Source organism: Trachinotus anak, unplaced genomic scaffold, assembly GCF_046630095.1.
Source record: "Trachinotus anak isolate AG129_WGS33_773 ecotype Australia unplaced genomic scaffold, CSIRO_AGI_Tana_v1 ptg000012l, whole genome shotgun sequence".
NCBI lineage: Eukaryota > Metazoa > Chordata > Actinopteri > Carangiformes > Carangidae > Trachinotus > Trachinotus anak.
The window spans coordinates 2,244,123-2,257,019 of record NW_027273863.1 but is presented as its reverse complement, the minus strand read 5'-3'; the positions used below and the strand labels follow the sequence as shown (position 1 = coordinate 2,257,019).

At 42.2% G+C, this 12,897-nt stretch overlaps 1 protein-coding gene across 6 annotated transcripts in view; it reads left to right on the top strand.

Moving 5' to 3' along the window:
* The first annotated feature begins 884 nt into the window (after nt 1-884).
* Nucleotides 885-12,897, top strand: part of LOC139628727 (epidermal retinol dehydrogenase 2-like) — a 35,655-nt gene continuing 23,642 nt past the window's right edge. The window contains exons 1-5 of one of the 6 annotated variants that reach the window (XM_071490715.1): nt 885-1,225; nt 2,744-3,071; nt 7,230-7,361; nt 7,730-7,829; nt 11,612-11,756. In XM_071490715.1, coding sequence (XP_071346816.1) covers nt 1,095-1,225; nt 2,744-3,071; nt 7,230-7,361; nt 7,730-7,829; nt 11,612-11,756 — 836 coding nt within the window. In that variant the 5' untranslated portion in view covers nt 885-1,094. Of the gene's footprint in view, nt 1,442-2,743; nt 3,072-7,229; nt 7,362-7,729; nt 7,830-11,611; nt 11,757-12,897 lie in introns of all 6 variants that reach the window. The other 5 variants (XM_071490714.1, XM_071490713.1, XM_071490718.1 and 2 more) reach the window with 5 other exon arrangements.

Below are 12,897 nucleotides of genomic sequence, written 5' to 3'. Positions count from 1 at the left end.
GGAAATTAACTTCTTTCAAAACCATTTTTTTTCAAACAAGATGAGACATTTCTCTGATTGTTTGCAGGTGACGTTCCTCCAGCAGCCTGTCAGAGTTTGGCTGTTGTTTTTTGACTGATGTGAGCTTGATGGTTTCAGGGGAGGGTGGTAAGGCTAGACTGGAGGGGCCTGGATGAGGACGGGAGGTAGGACAGGATGTATTGATGGCATGGACCCATGCTGAATACCAGAGGGAGTTAAATTATACAACACAATCAAGTGAAATAGTCAACACTATTGGAGAACGGTCTCACAACAGGTCAAGCAGCTGAGAAATGGGAAAACCTAAAGAAATAGTAAAGGGGGAACCAGTTCTTATCTGTTTTCTGATGAATGGGCCAATGGATCACATGTAGGTTTTTCCTTTTTGTGGGTTCACTGGATAATAATGTGTAATGTGTTAATATAACCTTTTGTTTGTTTTACACCTTTAAATAGGATCTGTATTACCACGGACTGGATCAGGGACAGAGGGTGGAGAGATAACAGCGGGCTTTTCTTTGAAGCAGCACTCACTGAATTAATAAGTTAATTATTTGTTGACACTTGACAATTATCTCTTGTCCACTCTGTAAGGCAAAAGCCTGGAGGATGTTTAAATCAGGCAGTTGGTCCCTTAAGCACCTTTGCTGTGAGGAAAGTAAAATAAGTAAAATAAAAAGTCCCAAACCTACAATTGCTGGCAGCATTTTGTGTCATTAATGTAACATCATATATTACAAAGTGCTGTCCCACAAATATTTGTAAAATTTCAAGCCCTTGCAGCCTGTCACACTCAATCACTGACCAGCTGGATTCAATTAAATCTGTGAGGGTGCAGGGTTTAGACTTTTTTTTTTGGAGGGGGGCAGACAGACAGACAGAGAGAGATTTCTCCAGAACTGTCTAGTTTACACTGCCATGAACTGTTGCTGTTTCATGTAGTTGGTTAAGTGTTCATTGTAAATTCAGTTTACTTTAAAAATGTGAAAAGACGCACATACTCCAAGTCCCACAATTCCTCGCGTTGCAGAGGGGACGCGCGGGGCTGTGAGTGGCTGACCGCCCGTCACGTGATGCAACATCGTCTCCTTGTTTATGCTCCCTGCGGCGACACAAACCGCCCGGCCCCCGTCAGGACAGCAGGCCGAACACCGCTCGGCAAAGCCCGCTGCTCCCCGCTGCTCCGCGCTGCACCGACACCACGGTACGTTCCCCGGCTCCGGGAGCCGTAAACACACACTCCGTTTGTATCAGCGCCGATGAGAGAACACACGGCCTGTTAGAGCAGAGGCTGTGTCGTAACGTTAGCCTGGGAGGGGGGGGGGGGCAAAGGTCTGGGGCAGAGGTCGGGGTGGGGGCTGATGGGAGCAGCAGGGACAGGCTGGTAGACCGTCGGTAGCTCAGCAGGACTCACGTCGTGGTAAGTTCAGAGCTCATTTCTATTAGTCCGTTCAATTCCTGTCAGTTATTCCGCTTTGTCGTTGTTGTTTTTTGTTGATGTGTCAGTGAGAACTGTTACAGGTCGGGATGTGGTAGCTCTTAAAGTGACCTAACAAACGGTGGGTTAAGTCCCCAGACCAGCAAAAGTACACAAAGTGAGATTTTTATTATTTTCTTTTACTTCCACAGACTTAACATCAGTCACATGAATTTTTCAAACCGTGTTGAAGCGGATACATCTGTAGTTCTCCTGCTTTCCACACAGGTTTAGCTTTCAGTGTCCTTCATGCTCACTGAGGTATGCAGATCTTACCAAGATTAGACTTGCTGAGAGTTTGTGCTCCTTAAAAGTGAATTCATAATAGCTGCCTTCAATAGAAGTCTAAATGTACATACAACATACTTGTAGAACACCATGCAAATAGTTAAATCCAGCTCTGCAGAGGTCACTTCATGTATTAGACAATCAATCAATCAAAGCAATTTAGATAAACTAAACTCTTGAAATATGTCAATGAAAGTTAATGTTTTTATTTTATAGAGGTGTATTTTAGACATTGAGTGTTGACTGAAAGATTTATTTTTTTATTTTTTATGAGTCAAAAACTCAGACAACCTGCTCCATCAGGAGGTGGATCTGCAAAGGTGTGGTTTTATTACATTAGACTGACTACGTGAAGCGTGGCAGACTGGAAGATTTCCAACAAGGCTGCTGTCAAAATATACATTAAAAAGTCTACACAGCTTGTTTTAAAGGACCAGTGTCCAGGATTTAAAGGGATCTATTGACTATGGCATCCTTAATTACGTTTTAATCAGTGAACAATCACCAGAAGCTAAGAATCGTTCTGTTTTCGTTAGCTTGTCCTTCTCTACAGAACCCATCATGTTGCACCGACATGTTTCTACAGTAGCCCAGAATGGACAAAGTAAACACTGGCTCTAGAAAGGGCCTTTGGCTTTTTTATGTTACCTCCTATGTGCTTGGAAGGGGTGGGGGCAACACCTGCAGTATTTGCCCTTAGTCAAGTGCCCACTTCTTTGATGTATTTCTGGTAGTTGTTATAGTGTCCAAGCGCCAGTTAAGACACAAGCATGTTGAAGTCTATCAGAGCTTACTGGGACACGCTTTGTTAATAAGGGCATCCTGTCACTTGTGCAAATAGATACAGTCAAACAACTGGCTGCAGCACTGAACCATTGATTGAGAGTAGAACTACTTCAGTTCACTCTACTCTCACTTTAAGTTTCTCTCGAACGTCTCCTCTTCCTTTCTTCCCAGATCCATCATGAATTTCTTCCTGGAAACTCTCCAAGTCCTCCTGTTGTCCCTCTGGTACAATGTGGAAGCTTTCATCTATCTCTTTGTGCCAATGAAGAAAAAGAACATAGCTGGTGAGGTGGTCCTGATCACGGGGTCAGGCAGCGGGATCGGTCGCCTCATGGCTCAGGAGTTTGCAAGCCTTGGCACTGTGCTGGTGTTGTGGGACATTAACCAGGAGGGGCTGAAGGAAACGGCTAAACTGGCTAAACAGAGCGGAGCCAGCAGAGTCCACTCCTACCTGTGTGACTGCAGCGACAAGAACGAGGTTTATAGAGTGGCCGACCAGGTGAGCTGCCTCCCCATACTTTATGACCATGAAGCTGTGCTCAACTAGCTGCACCATGTCGGCCTCCTTACTTTGTTTTAACCCGTTCTTATTGAGGTATGCTAGCTGTTAGCGAGTAGGTTTGACCATCATCTGTATCGGTTACAACAGCAACTGTACTCTGGACCATTTTCAGAGATCTGGGAAAGTTTATAAAAACCAACACTCTACCAAACCGACAATCTGCATATGGACCACCCACATTTTTTTAACCAGGATACTGTGCAGGCCATTTCACAGTTCTCTCTGAAATGACGATGAAGTGGAATCAGTTTAAAGAGTGAACACAATGACCTCATGACAGTCTGATTTACTGCAGGGCTGTGGTGCTGTACTGTATTATTTTTAGCCAGTCACACTGAATGAACAGACACCTGTGTGTGTATGTGTAATCATATGTAAATCAGGGATGTGCCAGCATGATAAGGCTATGCATGACAGCACACTCCCGCCATGGACACTGTGATTCTTCACTGGGACATTTTATGGTCTTCTGAATAATGTGTTTGATTTCATTTAAAGTTCCATATTTTAACTTTACCGGTGTCGTATCTGAAGTGTTGATCTCCATCAGAATTTGTGTTTTTAAGAACCAAAAACCATCTCAGTGTAGTTTTACATCTCCTCTCTCAGGCTTCTCTCTGGAGCTCCAGTAATAACAGGTCAGTCAGCCAATCAGAAGAGAGACTCTCAACCTCGCTAAAAAATTACATCATCATGTATTACAGTATGTTGACACTGACCAGAGGCATGCAAACACATTTTATTATTATGATTTTTGCCTTCATGTTCAGTTTTGATAGAACCTGTGTACAGGCTGTTTGTATGTAGTTAGTTTGGTGCAGGTTCATGAACTAAAAATGAATGAAGTGATGTGGGATGAGGCTCTGAGCCTCTCTTCTGATTGGCTGACTGTTTTCTGAGTGATCCAATAAAAACAGGCTGTGTGCATTTCTCTGTGGACTGAGGCTTTGATACTTTCACAGTATTAATATAGAACCTAGACCTGCTTTATAATCAGAAACACATGGACATCTACCTTTAGACTGGATGGACCTTTAATGATAAAATCCTACAAGTAATACAACTTCATACTGTGTGCTTCAAAAGGAATTTGTGTGTGTGTGTGTACGTGCGTGTGTGTTTATGTTTGCGCCCTGAAGGCGGGGGAAGGATGACTGTAAACACACCTTGTTGGCCTAATACCCAAATTATGGGCAGGTGCTGTAATGACTAGATCCAGGGGGATAAAGGAAGCAGGATCTGAGCCAGTTAAAGGTGAACTGCCAGGACACACACTGACTCTGTGGTTGTTACATGAATCAGCATCATAACTCAAATGTGTTTGAGTTGGCAGCTTCTGAATTATGCAAAATGTATTTAAAAAAAAAAAACAAAAAAAAAAACAGATTAGCTGCAGTTACACCAACAGATGTGAGGTTGTTATCTTGTGTTAGATAATGTCTGCAGTGTTAAGTGCTGAAGACCCCCTGCGCTCTTCATTTGTATTTTAATAAGAACAGACGCCTCAGGTAGAAATGAGTTTGCAGCTCTCCGACATTTTTCACAGGCTAACAGAATCCCAATTCAGCAGACGCCTTCCAGCCAAACCACAACACAAACATTATGTTCTACTGGAGAACAGGACAGTGTAGAACAGCAGACACGTCGTCTCCACCTATGTTTACTCTTAAGTGACAGCTGCAGAGGGAGAAGTGGTTTTATGCCCTGGGGTCAAGAGAAATGCTAATTTTAGATCAAACATTTCAGGAGTTGGACATTGTAGTTCAGCCTGTGGTGACCAAAAATATCCACCACTAACGCACAAATCAGACACACACTCCATCTCTCTTCTCTGTCTAACCAGCAAAGAGCAGTGTACAGAACATGAGCAGCTTCTCAGTTTGAGCAGGTGCTGACCGTCACTTTCACCAGTTAAAACATTGGAGCAGGTCATGAGCTGTTAATTAATGTTCATTTTGAGAGGAGCTTGATGACAGAACTGAACCTGTCTGTTGTTTGCTTCAGGTTCTCCCAGCAGCCAGAGTCTGTGAGCTGTCAGAGATCATTTGTTGGTTTGAGCCTGTGACACCACTCCACAATCTGGTTCTGTAGCTCCAGCAGCAACACATCATCTCTCTGGATGAGTTTGGTCGTATGTTTCCACAGTCACAACTGTCTTTGTTGTTCACGGGTTATTAGCAGGAAAGAATTCTGACCTGTAGAGCAGATTAATGGGATCATGAACCTCTGATACGTTCCTCCATAAGCTACAGTGACAAACATCTCCATGTGTCAGGACGTCCAGATGCTGACAATGAGAAGGACTGATGTTCAGAGGGAGCAAGGTGGTTCAAGAACAGAGCAGATGATTGGTGGAGTTGAATTTATAAGTTAATAAGATACATTAAGTTCAATTTTAGATGTGTTTAGCAGTGTCAGATCCAGACTCTACAGGTGCAGAGGCAGAAAGACCTGCAGAGAGAAACAGGAGGAGAACCTGAGGTAGTAACAAATATCAATGGGATATGAATGTATGGAGAGGGAGAGGAGGAGAGAGGAGCTCAGTGCATCACAGGAAGTCTCCCAGCAATCTAGGCCTCTAGCAGCATTACTAAGGGACGTTTCAGGCCTTACCCAAGCCAGCTCTAACCCCAACTGCCTCCTGGACCCAGACTGGGAGCTGGTTCCACAGTAGAGGAGCCTGATAGCTGAAGGCTCTGCCCCCCCATTCTACTCTTAGAAACTGTAGGAACAGTAGACCTGTATTCAGAGGGCTCTAGTGGGGTTATATCTGTGTAATCTTTCATCTGCAAAGATTATTTAATTATCCTCATCCCATCCATGATAGAAATAATGATGTAAAAGTACCTTTGTTTATACAAATACCTTTGTCTGGTGCCAGTAACCTTCAGTATGTAGTATGGGGGCCCTGATGGTGCGGGGCCCTGATGGTGCAGGGCCAAGAGTGTCTGAACAGTCATGTCCTTGTTGCAACTGATGGTAGTGCCTGTAAAACAGAAGAGCGACCTCTGACGACCTCTCCTGTGTAAACAGAAGACAGCATTATGGGTGAAAGATGGCGACGAGCAGGCAAACATCTGAAAGGAGCGTCAAAGTGGCAGAAAGATCCGACTCACAGCTTCCAGTCAGGACTTTCAAAATAAAACCAGAGCAGAAACAGGATGCAGAAGTTTGTGAGTTGAGTCTTGAGCTTTGAGTTGAAGTGCTTTGTATCCAGGCAACACAACTAGTCATGTGATCATATAAATAGTAAATGCACTTATATAGAGATTTTCTAGTCCAATCAACCACTCAAAGCACTTTACACTACCAGCCACTTGCACCCATTGACACACACTCATACAGCGCTATTTTCTACACATATAGCACTTCTAACAGCCTTTAACACAGGCTTCTGCCATTAACACACAGCCATCAGAGGCAATATGGGTTTCAGTATCTTGCCCAAGGACACTGCGACACACAGACTGAAGAAACCGGGGATCGAAGCACCAACCCAATTCAGTTCAACTTAATCTGTGGGCAGACTCTTGATTCAGATCGTGACACTACCTAAACAGACTGTCATATGATCTTTTGGCCAGACCTCTAATAACAGGAACTAATGACAGACTGTATTGCCCGAGGACCTCACACATTCAACTTGTGAGAAAAAATGGAAACAAAACTAAAACCCATGGCACACAATGATTGATGATTTCAGCCTGGATTCAGTCATCCTTTGATCTGTCTTCAGGCAGCTGGGTGTATCTGATCGAGTACTAGTCTTTGATTTCTCCAAGTGTTGGCGAAGACCAACAAGATTTTTAGAGACACGTGTGTTGTCTTTGGGGACGATGCAGAATGTATATTATTGATTGGTCCAAACTAGAATGAGCAGATCAATCACAGTCTGTTTAATCTGCTTAATGACAATAACTGACTTGTTGTACAAAGTGATTTCTAGGTTTTAGCAATATCCAAAATTGAATATTGACCCAGGCCTAAATGTAATCAACCTAATTTCTGGAACAGCTCCTGTAAAGTCTTTGTCTGCCCTCTTCACAGAATGATATTTCATCATACATGACGGCCATTTTTCTCTGCTCCATGCAGGTGAAGCGAGAAGTGGGTGACATCAGTATTCTGGTGAACAACGCTGGGATCGTGACGGGGAAGAAGTTCATGGACGCTCCTGATTCCCTGATTGAGAAGACAGTGGAGGTCAACACTATGGCTCACTTCTGGGTCAGTGAGTCAGAGACGTGGAGAGCTGTCAGCTCAGCTCTGTCCTGAGGTTTCTGTGATGTGGATCCAGACGGTCTCTGAAAACATAGATTTACAGGCAGATTGTTGTAGAGCTGGTTCCATTTTCTTTAACATTTAGCATTTCCATTTATTTTTTTGTAAAAAATGTTGTGTATGGAGGCAGAAGTGCTCCACTGGAATATTTATCGACTTTTTAGTGATTATTTTTCGGGGATTGAAATAATGAAGATAATTATGATTAATGCATACACAGTATATTTAAATAAGAGGCTGTTAGTTGCAGGATCCCTTCCTGTTGAGGTTTCTGTGTTTTGTGGTTTATTTGTTCTCCGCCTCTCTCTGCTCAGACCTACAAGGCCTTCCTTCCTGCTATGATCGCTAACAATCACGGCCACCTCGTCAGCATCGCCAGCTCTGCAGGACTCATTGGAGTCAATGGACTGGCAGGTGTGTGTTTCCTCCTCCTCATCATGTCACCCATGTCATTAATTGTGCGACTGCTGAAAGTGTTCCTTTTTTTTGCTAGACATACTTTTGACCCTTATCTCAACCAAATCCAATACATTTGTATTGTCATGTATGGTTTTCTTGGTGAGGTCAAGTTAATTCAACCTACTTCATCCAATTGCAGTCAGATTTGGCTCATGTGGTCAGACTGAGACCACAAATAAGAGTTTCCTGCAGTTTCACCATCAGGGGCCACTATGGTAAAAAAAAAAAAACAGAAGTTAGAAGAAATCTAGAAAAAAAGGCCATAATTTGAAAATACAACTTCCCTCCTGCAGCTCTCCCCTCATCTGCACAAGCTTCACACATGCTTGCAACACAAGCAGCAGTCGTGAGCCTTTGGCTTCAGTTAGCAGAAGGCTAATGTATTAGCAACATTCAACACAGCAACTCGTTGCCTGTTTTCATAGTGACTCTACATTCACAACCAACCACTACAACACAGAGAGATATTACAGGAACATGAAGTCAGCAGCCTGTCACCTGTTCAGGAGAAGTGCACCAACTTCTCTCCATCTCTGAAACACTTCACTGATATCCACACATGCCCATCTCAACAGCCAAGAGGAACACGGTGGCTCTCCTGTGATGGGTCAAAGTGTCAGGTCAGACTTTTTAAAGTCTGAAAACAGCCACGAGGAGGTGCAGATGTGTAGTTTGCTCTCAGACCACTTGACTTAAGATTTGCTGAAAGGTGATTTTTGCCCATTTACCCATTTATGCCAAATAAGTTATGGGTCATTGACAAATAAAGCTTTTAAAAATGTTATTTAAAAAAAGTCTTTTTAAAATGGATATTATGCATATTTTTGAAATTAGAACAATGTGTTTCAACAAGCCTTATTTGTGGTACAACATTTCAAAGTTTTAAATTAATTTTTTGACTGTATTTTTAACATCACCACCTGAAAAATGTCAGGTGGCGCAACCAAATTTATATACTTTCCTTCTATTTATTCTAAGTGAAACTTTTGGCAAGTATACCTGAGTGTGTCTATAGTGGCTAACACATTGTTACTTTGTGGTTGAGTTTTTTGTTAACTATAATCTAAAATTCTTGCATTTCAGTGGCCAGGTATTTAATGTTTTTAATATCCAATTTTACATTTTAAAACCTGTATATAAATATACAAATGAATCTCTATTTAATACAATAGCTATATACCTTATAGTCTTCAACCATTTGTTCACTTTAACCTATCATTTATTGGTTTAAATAAATATTTTACCTGGTTGCACCATCTGACGATACAGTTGTGTCACCTGACTTTTGCAGCTAATTTCAAATTAAACAGGCTTCGGGGCGGTGTTTAGCTCAGTTGGTAGAGCACCCGCCCCATGTGTTGAGGCTATAGTCCTCACTGCAGGCGGCCCCGGTTTGAATCCCGCGCCAGGCGGCCCTCTCCTGCGTGTCATTCCCCCTCTCTCTGCCTCCCCATTTCCTGTCTCTCTCAACTGCCCTATCCAATGAAGGCATGAAAAAGCCAAAAAATAATATTTAAAAAAAAAAAAAAAAAAATTAAATGGGCTTCTACTTAGACACCTGTTTAACCTTTAGCCTTTGCTAGCAAGTTCATACATATAGTTTTTTAATAAAATAACATTTTCCTAGTTTTACCTTGGTTGTACCACCTGACATGAAAAGTATACCAGCCCAACTATGAGTTGAAAGTAGCTATTTTTATCAATATTTGAGAGAGCTCTACAAACCTTTTCACTCATCAATAAAGATCACTTGGGGTCCTCTGGCTGATGGAATATCCTTTTTGATGTTGTAACCATTCACTTCAGAATAAAAGATGCATGTATACAGTTGCACCACCCTGACATTTGACAATACGCAAATTCCTGGACAAAAGTTTTTGAATTATCTTAACACCTTTAAAACTATTAATATTTGTGAATTTAGTTTATTTGAAAGGTCTCAAACATGAAATCATGCCACAGTATCTATTTTGAATTTATTATTATTGAAATATCATATTTAATACTTTTCTCAGGCTGTTCATTAACTAGGACGGTTGCACCACCTGACATTTTGGTGGTTTGAGATGCCAAAATATAAAATATATACGTTGTTATAATGTACTGAAAACATGGTCAAACTACAGCAGTTTTATAGAATAAAATGATGCATGTCATGAATTAATTAGAATTATTTTAAAGGAAAGTAATACACTCGGACACAAATATCATGTCATGTCAATGACCCTTACGCCCTAACTCAGCTTTAATACAAATCACTACTAGCCCCTCTTTGTTATGACTGGAAACATGTTTTCACTCTGTCAGTGTGGATTATTGACTGTAGACTGATGGACAAACATAGTGATTTCATCCATTTACTGTTAAATCTACAACACACATCTGCAGAAGGTGAGGGGCTCTGAATACCTCCTGACGCCTGCTCATAACTGTGTCGACGTGCTCAGAGTTAGAGTTTGGGACATCCCGCATTAATTCTAACAACATTTTTTGATTGATTGGTTAAAGGTTGTGTAAATCTGATCAATCTCCAGTTATTGAAACCCACTGAGCTGTGGCTGCACAGGCTGTAGAGTCACTGTGTTGTGGTCTGTTCAGGGTGTAGAGCTGCTCTCTGACTCAGTGCTGTGACTGAAGTAAACAAACAGTCTCAATGAAATATTCACTCTGACACGAGAGTGAGCGAGGTGCTGAGGCTGAACTGATTTGGGTGTTTTCCCTCTAAATTAGTGACTAAATCAGTGACATAACCATAACAGCAGGACTTCAGGGACGTCTCCTAAGTCCTGCTGTTATGGTTCAAAACAGCTTTTGAACTCCACAGATCTGAACTCTGTGCTGTGGCTTTAATCTCTACAACTCTGTTTTCTGTCTGAAGAAGGAATCTCATCTTAGTTCTGAACCACTTATCTTATCTTTATTATTGTAGTTTATCTGTGTTCAGTTCAAATCTGCACAAACAGACAGTACCAGCCTGTAATCTCACTGTGCAGTTCGACGGTGGAGCCAATACTGGTCTGTCTTTGCTGAAAGAACCTTTTCCTGTGTGGAAACAGGAAATCTTTCTAAGTTTAGCAAAGCAAGTAGAACATTGGACCCAGACTGGTTGAAACCTTTTGTGATGTTTTTCTTTTATTTGCTCATTATAACAGACCTCAGATCTGTTAAATGGTGATGGGCTTGTTACAGTTTAACCCTTGTACATCAAATTCCCAGAGGTGCCCTCTCACCTATATTCTTCAGGAAGATTGTGGTGCCTTATCACCTGTCAGCCTGTGATACGTCCATTTATGTAACACGTTGAGATGTGTCACAAAATCATTAGTGTAACTAACTGCTGTGTTGTGATAAGCAAACGTCACATGATAGTTTGTGTGTCTGTCCTGTCTCGTTAAACTGAACTAAACAAGATAAACTGAGCAGTGAAAGTAGCAACAATGAATCTCCCAAACAAATTCCAGCTGCATTTTAATCAATCAGTTCCTTAAATTAGCTTTTGATTTAGTTCTGGCTGCCATCTAATGGATTAGAAAAAAAACTGGTTCCAGGCCAGACTGACTTGCCGACCCCTGAAGTTGTTGATTGAAAACCGAAGATTTACAGGAATAGGTTTTGGGTTTGAGGGATAAAATGACTGTCATATGAGCAAATATCCACAGTAATCCATAATATCCTGTCCTGTCTGAGAGCATGACTTGACCCCTGTGACCCCCCCCCCCCCCCCCCCCCCCCCCAAGACTACTGCGCCAGTAAGTTTGCAGCAGTAGGTTTCGCAGAGTCGGTGGGTCTGGAGCTGCTGGCAACTGGGAAAGATGGCGTCAAGACCACCATCGTGTGTCCGTACTTCATCAACACGGGGATGTTCGATGGATGTCAAACTAAGTAGGTCCCTTCACCTCATTTTCACCTGTGACTGTTCTGTCTTCAGTTTAATGTCTTTCCTGAAATTAAAATGATTCATCATTCAGAGTAAGTTGTAAACATCAGGTCCAGCAGCCCGTGTCATGATGCACAGTCAGTTTAGTTTGGCTCTGTTAGAGGGAGCAGCTCCATCAGCTCTGGTTCACATGAAGCAAGCAGATTTCCTCATTAGAAGCTGATAACGTTCACCGTCATCATCATCATCAAGAGCAGAAGATTTATTATTTCATAAGATTAAAAAGTCAAGAATAAAATCATGTGTTGGCATATATACTGTACCCGAGCTGTCAGGAGTTACAACAGTCCTGTAGACTGTGGCAGGTGTGTGTCACGTGTCATCACTCCAGGTGAGGTCTGACTCATCTGAGAGGAGGAGCTGATCTGTGCTCTCGGCTTGTGTTTATAGATGATGAAGAATAACCTGTCAGAGATGCTCTGACCCAGTTGTCCAGCTGTCACATTTTGACCTTTGTCGAAGTCGCTCAAATCCTTACACTTTCCCATTTTTTTCTGCTTCCAACACATGAACTTCAAGGAGAAAATGTTCACTTGCTGCCTAATATGTCCCACCCACTGCCAGGCGCCACTGTAATGAGATAATCAGTGTTATTTTTAAATGATCAGCTGTTATCACCTCAGCTGAGCTCGTCTGGGCTCAAATGAACCATTCACACTCGTTATCTCCATCTCTTTAACGTCCTGATATTTTTTCTTTTCTGTCCAAATTCCACTATTCCCAGTCCTTTAGTTACCACACAGATTGTGTTAATAGTTTCCTATGGATTCTCTTGTCCTGGCTGTATTGAGGTGGCTGTGTGTGTATGTGCAGTTTTAGCTCAGGGCTTTATGTCCTGACCAAATCACAGACGACTGGTGTGAAGTTGACGGACTGGTCACAGCAGAGGAGAGGAGGAGGTGAACAAGGGGAGAGGAGTAAAGAGGAGCAGTGGGAATCGAAGTTTATGTAACTCGACAAGTCAATTAAGAATAAAGTCTTATTTGTAACGATGGCCCTGAAAGACGGGGAGCTCCAGGGGGAGGAAAATGGAGTGAGAATGAACGGAGGAAATGAAACATTGAATATAATGGGAGTGGGACTGAG